This window comes from Megalops cyprinoides, chromosome 2 (assembly GCF_013368585.1).
Source record: "Megalops cyprinoides isolate fMegCyp1 chromosome 2, fMegCyp1.pri, whole genome shotgun sequence".
Taxonomy (NCBI): Eukaryota; Metazoa; Chordata; class Actinopteri; order Elopiformes; family Megalopidae; genus Megalops; species Megalops cyprinoides.
In genome coordinates this window covers 34,771,659-34,790,000 of record NC_050584.1, presented here as the reverse complement: position 1 = coordinate 34,790,000, position 18,342 = coordinate 34,771,659, and the positions used below count along the sequence as shown (strand labels likewise).

Sequence of the window (18,342 nt, the reverse complement as noted above, 5' to 3'; positions counted from 1 at the left end):
ACATATTTGTCGTAACTATTCAGAAGTTGAAAATTGCTCGCCTTGTGCATTTATGGAACGCTTTGGGAAACTGACATTTCGCATTTAACGCAGTTGCATACACTATGAAGCGACAATCGCATCTAACGTTAGGTAACGTTAGTACAAAATGTGGTAAGTTAAATGAGTTCTTATTAAGATCATTCTTTAAACTCTGTAGTCTAGTGAATTTAGCAAGTAACGTTATCATAAACAGGTTAAAGGTGATGTGTGCCTTCCTTGCACAGTGTTTAACTAGCTGTCTATATCACTAACTGTTACCTAACTAGTCATTGTAATTGCCTGGATATTCATATACATGAGTAAGTTACGAAATCGCGCTAGGCTACAGGCAAAATATTTATATGTCTACCTCTATATCTTAGCCATTGCTATTTTCATTGTTCGTCAGATAGTGCCGGATAGTGTCTAGTTACATTGGTGCGTGATGACAGTAGCTAGCCTACCTATACATTAAAACAATGATTACAGTCACAGTAGCTAGCTACTATAGTTTAACTTACCTGTCTTTTTCCTATTTATTCGTAGCTATGTAGGTAGCTAGCTGTCTAGATTCACAGGTCAAAATGTTTTAGATGGGCATGCTGAATCCTTTATTACTGTGTCCACACACCAACATACATACAATTGTTATATACAGTATGAACAATGTGTCCATGCAACATGACTGCTAATAAAATAAACGTTGGTTAATACAGGAGTGGAGATCAGTCTTCTGTTATCAGTGGCTGTGCTACTGCCGTAACTTCCTTGTATTTTGGATGAAGTGTGTGAGTATATCAAAACTTAATTTCATATTCATTGTTCTGTATTGATAGCTAAGTTGCTGCTGTTACTTCTGGCTCCACTTTTCACCCCAATACCAATATACAAAAATTTGTGTTTTGTATACAGTGCCTGGAAAAAGTAATTAGCCCCCTATACTGTCTTCAAAATTTATTGACTCCGATTCCATATTTAAAATATATTTAAAGTAGGATTTTTTTTCCAGCTCGTCTACACAGTATTGTAAATCATGACAAATCAAAAGAAATGTCCAAAACCATTAAAAAATTAGGAAAAAACTAAAACTTTGAGGTTTAAAAAGTATTCATACCCTTTGTAATTGTAAGGCTAACCTTGCTCAAGTGCAAGATATCCAGTTTGTTGATGGTCTCCACATGTGTAGGAAATTAGTGGGTCACCTGTTTTGAATTACTTCATGAGCATAAGTACCTTACCTCTCTGTAAGGACAGTGTGGGTTTATTTTCCATTGAACAAACCAAAATGAAGAGAAAAGCGCATTCAAAACAAGTGAGGGTTAAAATTGTGGAGAAGCATAAATGTGGGGAAGGACATTACAAAGGCACTGAACATACCTCGCAGCTCAGTGCAGTCCATCATGCAGAAGTGGAGGAAATATGGCACTACAGCCACATTGCCTAGAGCAGGCCACCCCCTAAACTTAGTCCCCAGACAAGAATGGTACTTGTCTGACAGGCTACTGTGATGCCAACTGCCACTCTAACCGAGCTACAGAAGTCAGTGGCTGCAACTGAAAATGATGTTCATGGGTCAAGAATTTCCAAGCTCTTGCACAAAAAGGGCCTTCATGGAGAGTGGCAAGGAAGAAGCCCTTGCTGGGAAAAAAGCACATCCTTGCCCATAAATACTTTCCAAAAAATCACTTGGAAGATACTACAAAGTTATGGCAGAAGGTCTTGTGGTCTGATCAGACTAAAGTAGAACCTTTTGGCTCAAACACTAAGCGGTATGTGTGGCGTAAAGCTAACACTGGACATCAGACAGGAAACACCAAAAGACAAAAAATGAAAAGAAATCCCAAAGTCACATCTGTTGTAGAATTATATCATGTTACATCTAATAAAGCATCATAGCTATAATCTATACAAGTAGTCTTACATTTGTACTGTGTTTTTAGTCCAAGGAACAATTTGAGAGACCTCAGGCCTTCCTGGGACACAGGAGTGAGTTAGGCACAATTTTCCGTGATGGAACAGATGAAGAGAAATCTGATTTAATGTGGTGTGGCAGCTCTTTATCTGTACCAAGTGAAACTATGTTGCCCTGGTTAAAGCCAGAACCCTCTCACAGGATATTGTGGCCTCACTGTGAAATCCACACTGGGTGCCTGTAATTGGTATTATCCATAATGCTTTGCAGTAGGCTACATTTAAAATACATAGCTGAAGACAATGAGTAGGGCATCAGGAAGATTACATAATGACATAAAGCAGCAGGAAGAATAATGTTGAAAAGAGGCAGACGATAAGGAAAAATGCAAAATGGTCAAAGGTTTTCCATTTATTATATAGCCATGTTAAGTTTTACGTTTTTGTTCAAATGAGATATAATGGGACAAGGGTAAGGCTTGTAAGGAGTCAGAGAGCTCAAAAAGGGGTACGTCCCACCAACCTGTAACTTGGCAGACGGAACAGCTGCCATCCCATTTTTACTTGGCATGTTTATATGCAGAAAACTTTTTGTTATAGATCCATTATACAACATGCAGCTATATAATGCATAGCTCATAGATGATAGATGTCTTTCCATGAATATAGCCAGCCTCTTCTTTGATAATGCAATTACTGGCTAGCAAGCAAATGCAAAACATGATTTTTATAAGTCAAGATCAGTCAAAACACAGTTGCAGCAGTAATCAGGAGATAAAGAACGAGCCATAGTACCACTAATCAGAGCCGCAGTGGCCGTCCTCCTAAAATGACACCATGGACAGTGTGCTACTTGCACAATCTAGCTCTGAAAAACAGACGGGCAAGTGCTTCAGACTTGGCACAGGGGTTATCAATGGAAATCGGAGTTTCTGTGACAGCTCAGACAGTGCGAAGGACATTGTATAATGTCAACCGCTATGGACGGCATCCAAGAAAAAAAACCCTTGCTTGTTCTTCAGCACAAAACTGCAAGATTAAACTTTGCTAAAGAACATGAAAAGAAGCCTGATGAATACTGGAAGCACATTCTTTGGTCAGATGAGAGCAAGGTAAATTTGTTCAGCTCAGATGGGGTCCAGCATGTTTGGCGTGAACCTGGCCAGGACTACCAACAGTGAAGCACGGAGGTGGGAGCATGATGATATGCGGCTGCATGAGCGCAAAAGGTGTTGGGGAGATGACATTTATAGATGGCACCATGAATGCCTGTGGATATACCAAAATACTGGCTGACAAAGATGACTCCCAGTCTCCAAAAGCTTGACAGAAGACGAATATTCCAGCATGATAATGATCCAAACCACACTGCTAAAGTCATGCAAGAGTTTCTAAAGAAGAAGAAAGTGAAAACTATGACCTGGCCAAGTATGTCACCTGACTTGAATCCAATAGAACACCTTTGGGGTATTTTAAAGAGAAAGGTAGAGCAACACAACCCTTCCAGGAAAGAGCAGCTGAAAAAAATTATCTCTGAAGAATGGCAGCACATTTCTCCAGAAATTTGTGCAACACTGATATCCTCCATGCTGAGGAGGATTGAGTCTGTCATCAAAAATAAAGGAGGACATATGAAGTTTTGAAAAAATAAAAGATTTGAATCTCAGTAATGAAAGGTGTACTGACTTTTGTTGCATTGAATTCCTACTGTGGGGCCTGTATTTTTAATATAGTAAATCTAAGCTGTTAGTTTTTTAATTTTACGTAAGAGCAAATACCCTACTGTTCAACTTAGAAGTAATGCAATTACTGTAAGGTGATACAATTTTGAATCATTTGATATTTAAGTGATATTGCACAGGGATGTACTCACTTCTGTTGTATACTGTATATTTAGTTCTGTCATGTTAGAAATGGGAGAGCAAAATGTTGAGTCAGTCATTACTTTAACGTTAATATTATTTAAAGTCAACATGATAAGGCTACCTTAAATAAACCCTGTAGGTTTACGTACACTCACCATGGGGTTATTGTCGAACAGCTGCTGCAATTGGAAGATGTTACATTGCTGGACAGGGCATGGTACAGGGAGAAACCTAAAAATACTTCAGTGCGTCACGGTCTGGGGTAACGCAGCCACTGGGCTGGGATAAACTAATTTACTCCATATCAGTTCTTTCATTGTGAAAATAATAATGCACGGTGAATGTTGAGTTTTATACAAGCTGATTCCTTTGTCTGGCATAACTGAAATTTTCCAAGAGGAGGTCCACAAATGAGAGTTCAAGAATGAGCACATTTTATTTACAGAGAAGACAGTGACATCAAAATGTGATAAGCACCCGTCTAGCTTTTAATAATTCTCTTTTTGTACAAATAGTCCACCTCTGAATATGTGCATGCTCAGTAAAGCACTCAACAATGTCTTTTCCTCATGCCTTTGATATAATTGTAAATTGTAAAAGTCACTATTGAAAAATATTTTCTAACAGATTAAACAACTGCAGATTTCACTCAGTCAATATTTCCTGTCCTTATTTTGTTCTTACAGCACACAGACTGATGTAGGGGAACTTGATATTTCTTGCAAGTAATTTTTGACAAGGAAACTGCTTTTTTACATTTGATAGCCTAACAAGCTCAAAGTGGTGCAAAAAGATAAAGTTAGATTGATAGACCTGACAAACGTGCTTCAGATAATGCTATTTTAATATACATGTATAATATATGTACAATATTAAAACATTATAATGTGACATATGCCTACTAATGCATGGACAGTATTTGGTATATTTGGAAATATGATGCACTGAAATACTGGGATCAAATGAAAGTAGGGAATAGAACATTTAATATGCAGATGCCACTGATTATTGTTGGTAATCGACACATCTTTTCATTTTCATGGATTAAACTGTAATTATTTTTTCTCATCTATCAATTAAGCTGACTGTGTAATCAGGGAGTATTGTGTTTTTTGCTTTTGTTTTCACGCCAGCTCTATGGTGGCTGTGGGCCTGACAATAGCAGCTGCAGGAATTGCAGGTTGGTAATTTGGAAGCAATTATGGTATATGGTGATATGGATAAACGTCTTTTTTTCCTTCTGAGGTCAGCTATATGTCCAAGGTTATACTGATCTGAAAAGCATAGTGAAATATTACATGATTTTGCATTCCAATATAAAATGTCCCTTAGTAAACATATGTAACGGTTTCCTGAAATCTGTAAGTCATTTCAGCATCACCATCAGTGTTTCAGTCAAGAATTAAATCCCAGAAAATCTGTAACAAATTGAAACATTTCAACCAATCTCAGTGCGATGGGAAAATGTGCTGCTCTAAGTGTTAGACTGAAAGGGCTACTTGAATGGTTTTCTGAAGGGCACATACCTAGGGATGTAGCCAGCATTTATCAAGCACACTGACTGAAGGAGCACAGACAAAGGAGTGGAGAGCATGCTGTAGTGTACTGGCCACATGGTTGCTTTGTACATCCAGCTTTTCAAACACTTATTAATTTGCAGATGACCATTCTGGCTTTAATGTTCAAATTCAGTTAATTTTTACAGAACTTAACATGATTGTCAATTTGATACATGTTAAACAATAATAATATGATCAAGTGCGTATACCTTTTCTACAGAGTACTTCTGAGTGCCAAAATGCTGTGGTTTAATTAGTCTACATTACAGCCATTTAGTGGTGTGTACTGTGGCGGTTGGTTTCAATCAAAATGACCAAAAAAGAAGCTGCAAGCTGAAGCTGAGACGGGTATAATCAGCCCTACATGTCTACATTTGCTAGAGTAGTACAACCTTTTAAATGCTTGATGATAATGTTTTAGTCCCACTGCTAACAAAATCAAGATACTGTAAGTGAAGCACAAATAATGGTATTGAATCATCTGGACAGAGGTATTGTGTGATTGGAGCAATAGACTAAATAATGTCAGTCATGTCCGTTATAATTTAGTTGTCTGAGAAATGAAAGTTTCCAAGCAAAAAGTCCATATTCATAAAGCATTTCTCATTACATAGGTTTGTTTTTAGAAAACAGTTTTAACAGGTTTAACACTATTTGTCCTTATGACATTCATGCCAAACAGATGATTACAGTTTCCCATTGTTTCAGGTGGATCACCAACAGAATAAATTAAGCAAAAAATTATGAAGATAAAAATAGACTTCATGGGCCAGTCAAGAAATACGTCACTGCATTTTCATTATACTTAATTGTTGGGGGGGGGGGGGGGGGGGTCTGTTTATTATGTCAATACTACACCTTATGTATCTCCAATAAAAAAACAAACACTATAGATACTTTACATTGGTTGTAAGGGTATGAGTTCCATTTCTGTGTTCCTAACTTGCTTTTATTTGCACACTGTACCACCATGGTTGCAGAAGTCCAGCCTTAGGATACAGAAAACATCTTCCACATCAGTTTGCTTTCTTTTGAATTTTTACTTACATAACTCGTTTTGGTTCAAGGTAAAACAACAGCACAGTGCAGTGAACTGCACCATTATATATATATGATGTCTGCATACATGACACAGGAAGTAGTTTAAAGGGACTGGAAGTAGCACCTATCTAGTAGTTAGTATGGCAAATCTTTATTCCAATAATCAACAGTTTAAAAGAATGTTTTCAAAACAAAAGATGGAAGATCAAGTTTTATTTAAGAACTACCTGCATACAAAACATATTGCACATCAAACAACCAAAATGATCATTAAAAAAACCATAAGGACTAACATATGTAGTTTACAGAACAGAAACAAAATCTGGAAATTGATCTTTCAGTAGTCCAAATTACACCTGCATCGAAACACTTTCTGCCAGTTTAGTGTTTAAAGAACAGCTTAATTCTTAAATACTGTACATTTTAAAATAAATAAACCAAACAAAGCCCCAGTTTTACGAAACAGTCTCTGCCATTATCAATCCAGTGTCCCTGCAGATGAATGAGAAATAAAATCCAATCTTCCAGTACTCTGCAGGTTTTTCTGACAGCATTAAAAAATGGTCAACAAAGTTAACAGACCAGTTTCCAGACTAACATTACTCTAATGGGATAGTAACAATTCAGTGCAAATTTTTTTCTTTCAGACTGCATTTTCTAGTTTTTCCTCATATGAAGAAATGGTTGCATATTAAAACGTAACAAAAGCCGCTAACGGTCTTCATAACAAATATTAGGATGTCTGGGGTCCTCCCATCATCACCATATCTGACAAAGTTATGTTTTCTACAGCCAGCCAACTTTAATGTTGAATCTACTCTCTGAAGGCACAACATCTGATCATGTACTTAGAACATATGTACTAGATGTAACTTTTGTTTTTGTCTCTGTTCAGTATTTAGTCAGGATCCATCCCCTCTGTGTTCCAATATGAAGGAACTGAAAAGTGCGGTAAAGAATCTGGAAGTCCACATGACTATCTTTGGCAAGCTTGTACAAGCACTATTTTAAATGTAGAAGTTATGGTTTATACTGGGAGTGACCATTTAGGAAACCCCATTCAGCACCGCCTGTTGGTTTCCTTCGCCTTGGTAGCTGGCTTTTGCGGTTCTCTCCGCAGGAGCGTGCGGCACTTTGCTCGACTCGCTGCCTTTGCTGCTGGGACCGTTGCTCGTCGCAGTGGAAGGGCCGTGCTCCTCTATGAAATCAACCTGTGCCTGCAGAGTGTAGAGAGGGAAACACCAGTGTGACCTCACACCTTTCCGCCACAGTGCTTTAGTATGCATTAGCCTATTGTTTGAAAGACACCCTCACCCAGAAACATTGGGATTAACAGCTGTGTCACATGCTGAATTTAGACCCAATGTCCCCTAGTGAATATTGCCCTTTTTGTTGGAGCCAGTACCCAACCAGGTCTGTAAATTAAACATTAGTTTAATGTTAAGCATGTTCCCAAACAGGTGTGTAAAGAACAAATCATACAAGTTGTACCGGAATTGCTCTTGTGTATATTCAGGACAGCAGTCATACATGGGTACACTTCATGGTCACAGCTATTGTTAACTTTCAGGTATGCATTTATAAATGTGCAAGTATTTGTGCGAGTGTTTGCCAGGATTATATTTTTTCCATGAATCCATCATAAACATCACCTTCATTTACCTGCTAACACCACTAAATGAAACCAGATGAAACTGAAAATACTGACAGTCTGAGCAATATTATAGCAGTTTGAGCATGCCATCCTGCCATATTATCAAGCCAACCCATGCAAATGGGTGCCCCTACAGGGGTCCTGAGAAATATCAGAGGCCTTAAACGAACAGTTAGAAGGAAAGGTAATAAGTTGATCAATTCACAAACTAAAACAAAAAAGTGGAAATGAACAGTAACTTCACAAAATAACGATGATTTACTGTAGGGATGGTAAGATTCACCGATTCATATAAGTGCACCGGCATAAAAGTTCACGATGCGATTTCCTCGCTTAAAAAAGTGTGCACCAGATACAATTTGGAATGACCTCGGGATGCATCATTTCTAACATCTTTGCATCAGTAAAATCCGATTTATTTATATATAATTATTAGTAGAGGCTCTATGCCTTTATTATTTAGAAATGCGACCAATAATTTTATATTTAGATTGATTCCTCCTCTCTAAACTTTCTCAAACGCGCTCTCTCATCTCCACTGCTGTCAGCGGCCAATTCTCGTCAAGTCTCTCGGCCAAGTCTTTGCATTGCATCGTATCATTGTGTTGAATCAAATCGTGTCAAATCGCACTGCAACGCAATAGGGGTGAATCGGATCGGATCACTTACAAGTTGCTTCATATGTATCTTTAATGTATCGGATCACTGGCAATGCATCGAGATGTGTATCGCTTCGGTCCCAGTGATGGAGATGCGCATCCCTAATCTACTGATTGATTTGATTTATTTTACTGTCCATTTTCAAATGATGAAAAATGATTATGATCAGAGCCTGGTTTTGTGGTGTCAGCCTGAAAGTAAGCACTGAAAACATATGTTGAATGACGGCTTTGTCAACTAGAACTGAACAAGCATAGTCACGGATTGAAATCTCACCAGCTCTTTTTTGTTCTTTTTGAGATCCCTTGGGTTCCTCTGTCTGCTCTGGGACTCAGCGCGTGATATGTAATCGGCCACTGTAACTGAAATACAAAAAAAAAAAATGCTTAATATAAATGGATCTGTATTGTTCTGGAGCTAAAAATACTCCCATGATAATATTCCTAGAAATGAAGTCAGCAAGCAAGAAATGAAAAACTAGGTTAAACCAAAGAGATCTGACAAGCTGAATGTCTTCACACAATTCCTAATTAGTATTCCTGTGCATGCATATTAGAAATCTTCTCTAAAGTCACAACAGTCAAATTAATAATAAAATCAAGTTTATTTACTTTTTTATATGCCATGTTATTGTTATTAAAGAATCACACAGGTTCAAATCAAATTATGCATTAGTTATATACTATATCTCAATTATGTTTTTCAAAAAGCAGAAATTAAAGACAGTATTATGATATTATTCTATCACAGCAGAATAAGCTAAAACCAAACAAAATCTAAACACAGATGAACCCGGTTAATATCACCTCACTTGGTTGTTAATCACCTCATATGAAGTTTAAATTCTACCCCCAAGTGAGAGTTGAGAGAATATACAAAATACCCATTTCATACATATTTAACTGTAACACAGATGAGCTTGATTAAAATAATATTATACATTGTCATGTGCTGGTGCCTTTGGATAATATTGCACCCCTTTTAAAAATCACACCCCACTAACACATACTTGTTCTGCTTGGCAGAGTGGCTATTAAGTGGATTACACTGTGCTTTCATAGTTGATTTCACTGCTGAAGGAATGAAAAATAAATGGAAAATGATGTGAATTGACATTCTGGATACAGATGTCTTCAGTGAGTGATATGTTATTTGTGACTTCACAACTGCCTATTCCAGTGGTAGTCGGGACTATCTGAACAACAGTCTTAATAGACACTTCCCACATTCAGTAATGATCGTGGCTGTTTCTGTGCCCCCCCCCCCCCCCAAATTTGCGATTATAATGAAAACACAGAAATTTCCATTGTTCACTACATTTGCACTGTAACAGCTTTAAAAGCAAAAAAGGTTTATCTAGAGGCACTTGTCTGGAACATTACTTATGTAAATCCTTCACAAAGCATTGGGCAGGAAATCCAAAAAGAGACATTCTTTGATAATCTAAAAACAGCAAGATACTATTTTTTTCCATTCATGGAGGACAACTCATCAAACCCTTGGCAGTGGGTGTACAACAAAGCTCACACACTTCAGGTGTATAAAACCCAGGGGTCAGTACGAGCACATTCAGCATGCTGGGTATGGAGCTCATGCATCCCACAATCCTCTGGTTACCTGGCTGCCTTTCCTCCTGGGGGCGGAAACGCCGCCTGCGGCTACGGTTACGCCGCTGGGGTTTCGCTTCCAAGTCATCTACAAAAGCAAGTTCGTGGAGATCGCTCTTTCAAGAAGGAAGTCACCACAAGGCGGACGGAGCTGCCCTATCATAGACCTGCACTCGCTGTGCTTACCGATGCCATTTTCGCTGAGAGAGGTGTTGTCAGACTCGCTCATGCCATCGATGAGGGTGGCATCCTCATCGGTCCTGCGGCGGCGTGATCGGCGGCGTCGGTTGGTGTTCTGGTGAGACTCACTGGCGTCTGTGTCAGCGGTCTGGTCTGTCTCTGTGTTGTCAAGTACACTGTAAGGGTTGCCGTCTGGATCCTTCAGTACTACACAAAAAAAGTCACCACACTCTGGGTTTTAGGTGGAAGTTCTGACAAGTAAAAGATTACAGACATTTTTACGTAAGGGCACGTCAATGAAAATAATTCATTAAATACAGAACTGAAACCTTTTACAAGGTGCACATGATTTACATTGGGGAATGTACCGGAGCTGATGGAGGAGCTGGATGCCCCTCTCCCTGTTCCCCGGCCTCTGCCGCTGAGGCCTGCACGTCCCCGCCCCGCCCCAGGCCTCCTCCTGCTGTCCCGCTGCTGCCGAGGTCCCCGTTCTGGCTCCTCACCCGCCAGGGACCAGTCACTCAGCTCGTCCTTCCGCTCTGAGTCAGTCTCGGAGGCATTAGACTGCTCAGAATTTGTGCCTGTCAGGGCCACAGAAACCATTTACAAATAATTAAATCCTACCCAATGTCCAGTCAAATTACCACCGATGTGTGCATCTAAAATTACTGGTGGACCACCAGCAATTGTCAGCACGTACTGTTGTCTTTATTTTCTTTTTGATCCAATTGTTACAATGTTTATTTGTATCAGGGCAACAACAGCAAATCTGTCTCTTTCCACTGAACTTCAGATGTCTAGACACTGGGTATTTGGCAATGATCACTGTATAACTCTGATGTCAAACCTGCTTTTATGACATAACTCCCAAACAATCACTTCGGTCATGACAAGGCTGTGCAGTGTCACTGGACTGTCTCTGTGTCTGAAAACTGGCTGCTGGGGTATTACCGTAACCGGAGGTGTAGTTGGGGCCCCTGCGCCCGCGGCCCCTGCCGCTGTAGGAGCGGCTGCCGTGCAGGGAGGCTGCAGACACACTCTCATCGGTGGTGTAGCCCTTGTCCTTTTCCGCAGGGCGGCCCGACAGAGGCCTGAAGCCCATCCCAATCTGTCGAAGCTGCTCATCAATCTGCAGCCTCTCCAGTCGCAACTGCTCCACCTCCTGCAAAGGGCCAACACGGACCATGGGCTTTTACAAACACATTCTGCTGACCTGAGATGGCGGCACATTTGTGACCTCTGACAGGTATTTGTTGTTGACTGCTTACATTAAGGTAGGCGATGTGGTACTCTAGGAGAACCTGGACATTCCCGATGCTCTCCTTTGTGCCAACAAACGTAAACGGAACCATTCCCTGTGTCAAAAATTCAAATAAAGATGTTATTATGGGTGAATAAGAGGATCATCCATACTGATGTTTCTTGTTGAAAACATGTATAAACCACAAAACACATATTTAACTTAAACTTAATCTAATTACATCAAAGCACAGTTGTAGCCATACAGAAAGAGTAAAGACAAACAATATTAATTAAATATGATAAAACAAGTCTCCAAAACCATTCAAGTTTTGAAAAGGTTTGTTCTACCTGAAACAGGAAAGTAAGGGCTTACTTCTTGTCGAGGAAGCTTGTTGTCATTGTCTCCTTCGATCCGTACCCGAACCACACCAGATTTATCCACAATCTCCTGAATAACTTTCCCATTTTTGCCAATCACCTTGCCTGCGAATATTATAAAGCACCATGGAGTAACAGTGAGGAACATTCACAATGCGAACACTCAAGCACCAAGAACAGAAATGTTCACCTACCAACCAAGTTTCTTGGTATCTGAATTGAGTCTTCAATGAATTCAAGGTAACTCCTGGCTTTCTGTACCGCTTCAGCGCTCTGGATGAAAAGCACAGCATAACAGCTGGGTCATTCCAGGTCTCTGTGTTGATATTCTTTATTCTGTCCACAGGACTGGGAACAGCAGAGGAACTTCCACCCACCTCTCCATAAATCCGGAACGTTCCCCTGTCCTCATCAAGCTCAATGGCCGTGACTCCCGGCACTTTTCTGGCCTGCTGTATGTTGCTGCCATGGCTCCCAATGGCAAGCCCCATCAAGTCCTCCCTGACATAGAACTCCTCTTGGAAGGCAGAGGCCAGCTGCTTTGTGCTCTGAAATGGTTGTATAATTTGGCTTCAGATTTGCTCAAAAGGTCATAAATTAGGGCACAGCTGTAATTTCAGAGGATGCTCTGCCTAGCATGGAAATGAACACTTACAGTATGAAACTATGCCACATAAATTGACTTATGCTCAGTAAAGGCCAAAAATAGATCTCTCGGAGGTACAAGAAACCCTCCTAATTTCTGTCATAGTATCATGAACAAGAAGAAAAGAGAGCAATTATAACTGGTCAGAACAACTCTTGCTATACAGACATATACAGCAGGTCTATCTAGAGGTGTAGCACCTCATTCTTACCTCCAAATGTTTGGTAGCTTCCTCATTTCTAGACATGAGCATCAACTTCGTCCGAATGCTACGCAGGTGCATGTCACTTAATATGGCAACTCGTTTAACTGTGGCTTCATTTGTGGACTGAATATAAGGACAGAAAAGAAAAAGGTAAGTTTTGCATGTTTTCTTAAAAACACTCACACACACAGATACCTGTGGCAAAGAAAAAAGGAACAGTGACTCACCAATATGACTAATTTGCTCGTTTCTGAATTGTAGACAATCCGACAGGCTCCCACTGCCTTTTTGAAATCTTTATGGGCCTGTTCATGCTCACACCTAAAAGCAATTGACAAGTCCATTTTCATGACTATGAACCCAAACACTGAAAAGATGGCTGCATGAATTCAATCCATGATCTCTTCCTTTCAGTTCATTGACAATGTTGATATGTGTGTACATACGCTGCTTTTAAATCATCAGGAACTGCAACTGTGCACTTGAAAAAGGTGTTCTTTGTCACTGCTTTGTTGAGGTTCACAGGCCGGAGGCGTTCAAAGGTGACAATTTCATTGTATGTAGCATCACAAGCTGCATACTCGATCACATAGAACTGCCCAAAACACAGGAACAAGCAATTACTACACACAAACAATCTATCAATCAATCTTAATTTGTTATAGCACTCTTTATGGTCAAATTCTCGCAGGGTGCTTTATAGTGAACTATTTCCCAAGGTAAAAATAAAATGTGCTTATTACTTCTTTCAAAGCAACCGTATCACATAACACCAAGCACTTCTTTTAGCTTTGCATCACAGAAAGGCGCAGGCTTTGGGCCAACGCTAACATACATCTCCCTTCATCATCCGCACTTTAGCCAACCACCAGCCACATGGCTCCTGTTCATTTGCTCTGGAGAAGATCTGCAGAAGACAAAAAGAGAAACCATTTTCTCAAAAAAAAGAAAAAAAAAACAGCTCTGCATATTGCCTTGTATATGTTGCTGTTAACTAGTCCTTTAAGTAGGGAAAACTTTACAGAGCAGTAGGAAGCCCTTCTGGGACAGAACTCAGCATCCAAAGAGGGTACCTACCTCCACCTCCTCGCCTTCACCAATGTCCTTTTTGGCATCGGAGGGGGGCGGCAATCGTATGTCACTGAAGGGAACTTGGCGCTCTGGTTGCCAACTTCACAAAAAACAAAACCGAAACAACATTCGCTCCACTGGTCTCTGAACACGGGATTTGTTTACCGTTGACGAAATACAGACTGTCACGTACCCAAGCTGTGATATGAGTACTTAAAAGAGACCTACAAAACTCTCAAATGAAATTTGTTCTGTGTCACCAGGAAATGGACCTTAAACCAAGATGAATTATAATGCCAGCCAATGATGTCATACTTACTTATTTTCAAAGACAATGGTGAGTGAATCATCATGAACATCTTTGACAAACCCCTGTAACACAAAAGGCACCTTCTGATTAGAAAAGAGTTTTTTATTCATCGTCATCTATCAAAAAATCAGATCCTTTTCACGTGCTCATTGTATTCCAAATGTCTGTAGTGTCATTCTGCTGAAAGGAACATATGACAAAGCGGTGCTCCCTGAATTCATCATTAATTTCTATATCAATATTTCAATATTAAATCCTGATGATAAAGCTGAAATTATGTTTAAACTGACTGATGAAAAGCAATACTTAGTGTGGGCAAGCAGTGGGGAAAAAGACATCCCCCTTTATGACAACAGTAATGTATACACAAACTTGTTTACAGGGCAACAAAGGCAACGTGACATTAACAAAAGAACCAAACCAGTTAATTAAACAACAGTGGCAACTATTAAAAGAGAGGCTTGTCCTCGGGATGTATATCAAAGTCTGTTCAAACAGAGGACCTTTATATCAGCTACTTACATTGCAAACACATGAAATTTGCATTAAGAGTTTGCCAATAATTTCTTAATTTGCACACAAATTTCAACTGTGTGCAGTGTGTGTTAGTATTTTCAATGCTTATGCAAGAAAACATTTTTTCAACTCACTGACTCTTTCCTTTCAATTCTTACTTGTCATAGATCAATCTACTGCACAACCTGATATATTGTACGGATCAAAGCACAAAATAACGTAAATTAGGTTACTTCTTTAAATGTAGTCCTTTATCAGCCAAAGCACATAAAAAATCTACTTGCTATCTGAAAGTTAAAAAAGTCATGGTAAGTGTCTCTTTGGTAAGAGTGGCTATCTCCTAACCAGTGATTCAAAAATAGCCCTGGCTTCTAAACTATCTGCTGAACCTGAGGACAGCTGGAGATTGACAGTGAGCAGCTGACATGCAGAGAGATGGCTGAGCCTGAGGTGCATTCTGGGAATAACTTCTCGATGACACAATAATAGCATAATAGCTTCAACTGTTGAAATTTCTCACTGAAGGCGTGTCACTTGAAAGAATAACTTGGGGCAGAATGCTTTACTATATTACAATAGTCAGTGCTGCAGGCTTTCTTCTTTTTGTCTCATAATTTTGTAAGGGCTGTGTTGACTTCAAAAATGTTTACAAATTACTTGACCACCAACAAAGCAGAAGATACAGCGTGCAGTGGTATATCAAGTTTCATTCACCTATATTGTGGTTGAGATATTCTAGAAATGTGACGTATAACGCGTGCTTTAGCTAAAATGTCAAAGGAGTGCTTGTCATTGTCCACGAACTCTCCTGCAACCCGTCATACCTCTTTTCACCTACAACAGGTCCTAAGCAGATATTCTAATGTTGGCTACCCCTGCTCAGTGGCTAGCTTAGTTTGTTACCTATTGCCAAATCCTTCCAACAAACATCACATCACAAATTTAGCTACACACTTAATCTTATAGCGGAGATTATTTCAGGTAGATAGTTATCAATTTAGCGACATGAACCTGCAACTTCTCAGCTGGCTGGTTAGTATAGCTGAACTTGCTAACTACTTTTCTCTGTACTCTAAAATTTCCCTTGAATTAACATTAAGATGTCTTGAGAACTGGGACGCAGAGGTCATGTTCTTAGATGGTTAAACTACAGAGTCAGCCATAATTATCAATATTCATTTTGCTACCTAAATAAATGTAAGTTTCCTAACAGCTACTTTACTTCTTCCCTCAGGAAAACTACTACATTACGGTAGACAGATAACTTTTAGTCCAACTTAATGTTAGCTAGCAGATTATCTAACCCATTCCTCTTATAAATTTGCTTAGTTAGCTAACATTAGCGATCTACTTGTAGGAGGCATTTGGTAGACCTACTTAGGTGATTGTTAACGTAGCTCCGATCTGGACTGGATCGATAACACCCCACATAGAAAGTAAACCACTATCTGCATCATAGCTTACTAGCTAACTGGTTAATTGTTTTGCAGCAAAGCGAAGGGGCAGGGTACAAGGCAGACGCGACACTCTGTGCTAGTTAGCTAGGCCAGCAACATGACAACAAAGAGGTTGGTCCGCTGTTTAAGTTTATCCAGAACAAAGGCAGTGCATACATATTAATTTGGAACAACTCACTGCACCGTGATCGAATGGGTTAGTATAAGATTATGAAATAAGGCATATATGGATATGGGCAGCTAGTTACTTTGCTAGCCAAAAATAAACATATCTTTACAGTTTCAAGCTAGCAGGTTAGCTAGCTAGCCAGGCAACGTTAGACAACAGACGATCAGACATTTTTGAGCACAAACGTCAAAACAGTTTTCTTTTACATGAACGTGTCCCAGCACGTAAGTAGTTATAGTCAAAATCACTTTGTTTCTGTTTTAAGTTACAATACCAACTGTATCAATTTCCTAAAGTGTTAATTGGGTAGCTATGAATATTTACCTTGTAATATGCTCCGTTGGAGCCACGGACCTCTACTGTCAGTTCCTCCATATTGAACACGCAGTGTATGCCGGGAAAGGATTCTAGAAATGTACCGCGTTGCAAAGCATTGAACATGCCTCTTGGACTTTAAACGTCTCCCGTTTCGTGAAATCCTACCAACGCGACAGCTATACAATAGAAATTATATAAACAGGTATTATGAACAAATATTGAATACGTAAAACTGCATTTATTTAATCCCCAATTTCGCTGTCGTGGCAAATTAAGTTTTGCTGGCTAACTTTAAAGAGTTTTTTGTAATTCGTATTATAGTTGCATCATTGTTGATAAAAACCAGCTTTATGAGTGGCTGTTAGTGCACTGTATGTATGTAAGTACTCTGTTTTTGTTAGCTGTCTTCCTGTTATTCGTCTTCTGCTACTACTATGCTACTGCTATCTCTCAGTCTTTGGCTAAGTTTACCAGGAATAGTTTGTTGTGGTTGATGGGTCATATCTAATGATCATCAATGTTGACGTATCTGGTTCGATTTTGATAAAATGGTATAGCATCAGAAGGGAAAGAAATTGCAACAATTGCTAGAGCGTTATGAATTGTTTCACCCCAAAGTTCAAATGTTTTTTTTTTTTCTTTCTTTTTTTTTCAAATGTAAGCATTGAAACATTATAACCTCTTGAGTGTCAGTCAGCCCTGGGCTGTGCTGTCAATTTCAAATCTGGTGTACATAGACATGGTACATTGTATATTTCGTAATACTGTTCCTAATTTAAATATAATTAGTTTAAAAATGGGACCAAAACAAGTGGTAGAATTTTCTGATTTTATCAAACATTTTTGATGTATGAAATACTCATGTTTTCATGAACAACAGAAGTAATTTGTGTGAATTTTTCACGTCAAATTATTTATTAGCTTTTTTATGATTTATTTTAACATTTGGCAGGATAGTATTTGACGTAGATTAAGGACAACAAAAGTCAAGTCCCTCTGGAAAAGTGTATGTTTTATGCAGTGAAAGGAACCAGGCTGATATGTGCTGCATGACTGCTTACATCATTATTACATGATTAAGGTATAGGTCAGGTAATTATATCACATGACTCACAAACTGATAAGGCTGAAACAGCATCTCAAGTTCATGTTTATTAAAAATGCCAATATTTTCATTTATAGCAGTAGGTGATATACCAGTAATGATAAAGGGCTGATCATATGATGAATCATTTCTATTTAATGCCTCTTCTGCAAAAACATGTAATGGTATGCCCTTGTAGACATACTTTTCTTACAATGAAAACATAGCGTTGAACTTCTGTGCTGCAGAACTTTGTAAGATGCTAGCTTAATCTTCTAGTGTGGGAAATTTACTGTGGAAAGTCTGTCATTTCTTCCTTGTCTGATAAACAGTCATTTCAAATAATGTGTCATTACATTTTTGAGAAACATTTTCACAGGGAGACAAACACATAGGGGTGATCACATAACCTCACTCCACCTACTGGTGGTGGAGGTAATGAAACATT

General features: G+C 39.1%; 1 protein-coding gene across 2 annotated transcripts; it reads right to left on the bottom strand.

Annotated features, from left to right (window-relative positions):
* Positions 1-6,494: 6,494 nt before the first annotated feature.
* On the bottom strand, positions 6,495-16,910 carry fxr1 (fragile X mental retardation, autosomal homolog 1). 2 transcript variants are annotated; one of them, XM_036521886.1, is made up of 17 exons: positions 16,817-16,910; positions 14,360-14,412; positions 14,047-14,140; positions 13,805-13,876; positions 13,416-13,564; positions 13,197-13,290; positions 12,976-13,092; positions 12,496-12,666; positions 12,313-12,391; positions 12,114-12,223; positions 11,767-11,853; positions 11,450-11,660; positions 10,867-11,079; positions 10,505-10,705; positions 10,329-10,406; positions 8,988-9,073; positions 6,498-7,614 (listed from the first exon to the last, which is right to left on the bottom strand). In XM_036521886.1, exons 1-17 carry the CDS (start codon positions 16,865-16,867, stop codon positions 7,444-7,446), a joined length of 2,037 nt encoding a protein of 678 aa, XP_036377779.1. In that variant the 5' UTR covers positions 16,868-16,910; the 3' UTR covers positions 6,498-7,443. The 2 variants fall into 2 exon arrangements, with proteins under 2 accessions (XP_036377780.1, XP_036377779.1); XM_036521887.1 differs by lacking the exon at positions 10,329-10,406 and having other exon boundaries at positions 6,495-7,614.
* Positions 16,911-18,342: the final 1,432 nt, after the last annotated feature.

Bases quoted from the DNA above. Each gene is read 5' to 3' on its own strand.
- fxr1 (XM_036521886.1), bottom strand. From the start codon at position 16,867: ATGGAGGAACTGACAGTAGAGGTCCGTGGCTCCAACGGAGCATATTAC. The intron at 12,224-12,312 runs GTAGGTGAACAT...TAATATTCGCAG, and splicing joins GATACCAAGAAACTTGGTTG to GCAAGGTGATTGGCAAAAAT. The intron at 10,706-10,866 runs GTACATTCCCCA...TTTTTTGTGTAG, and splicing joins CAGCTCCTCCATCAGCTCCG to TACTGAAGGATCCAGACGGC.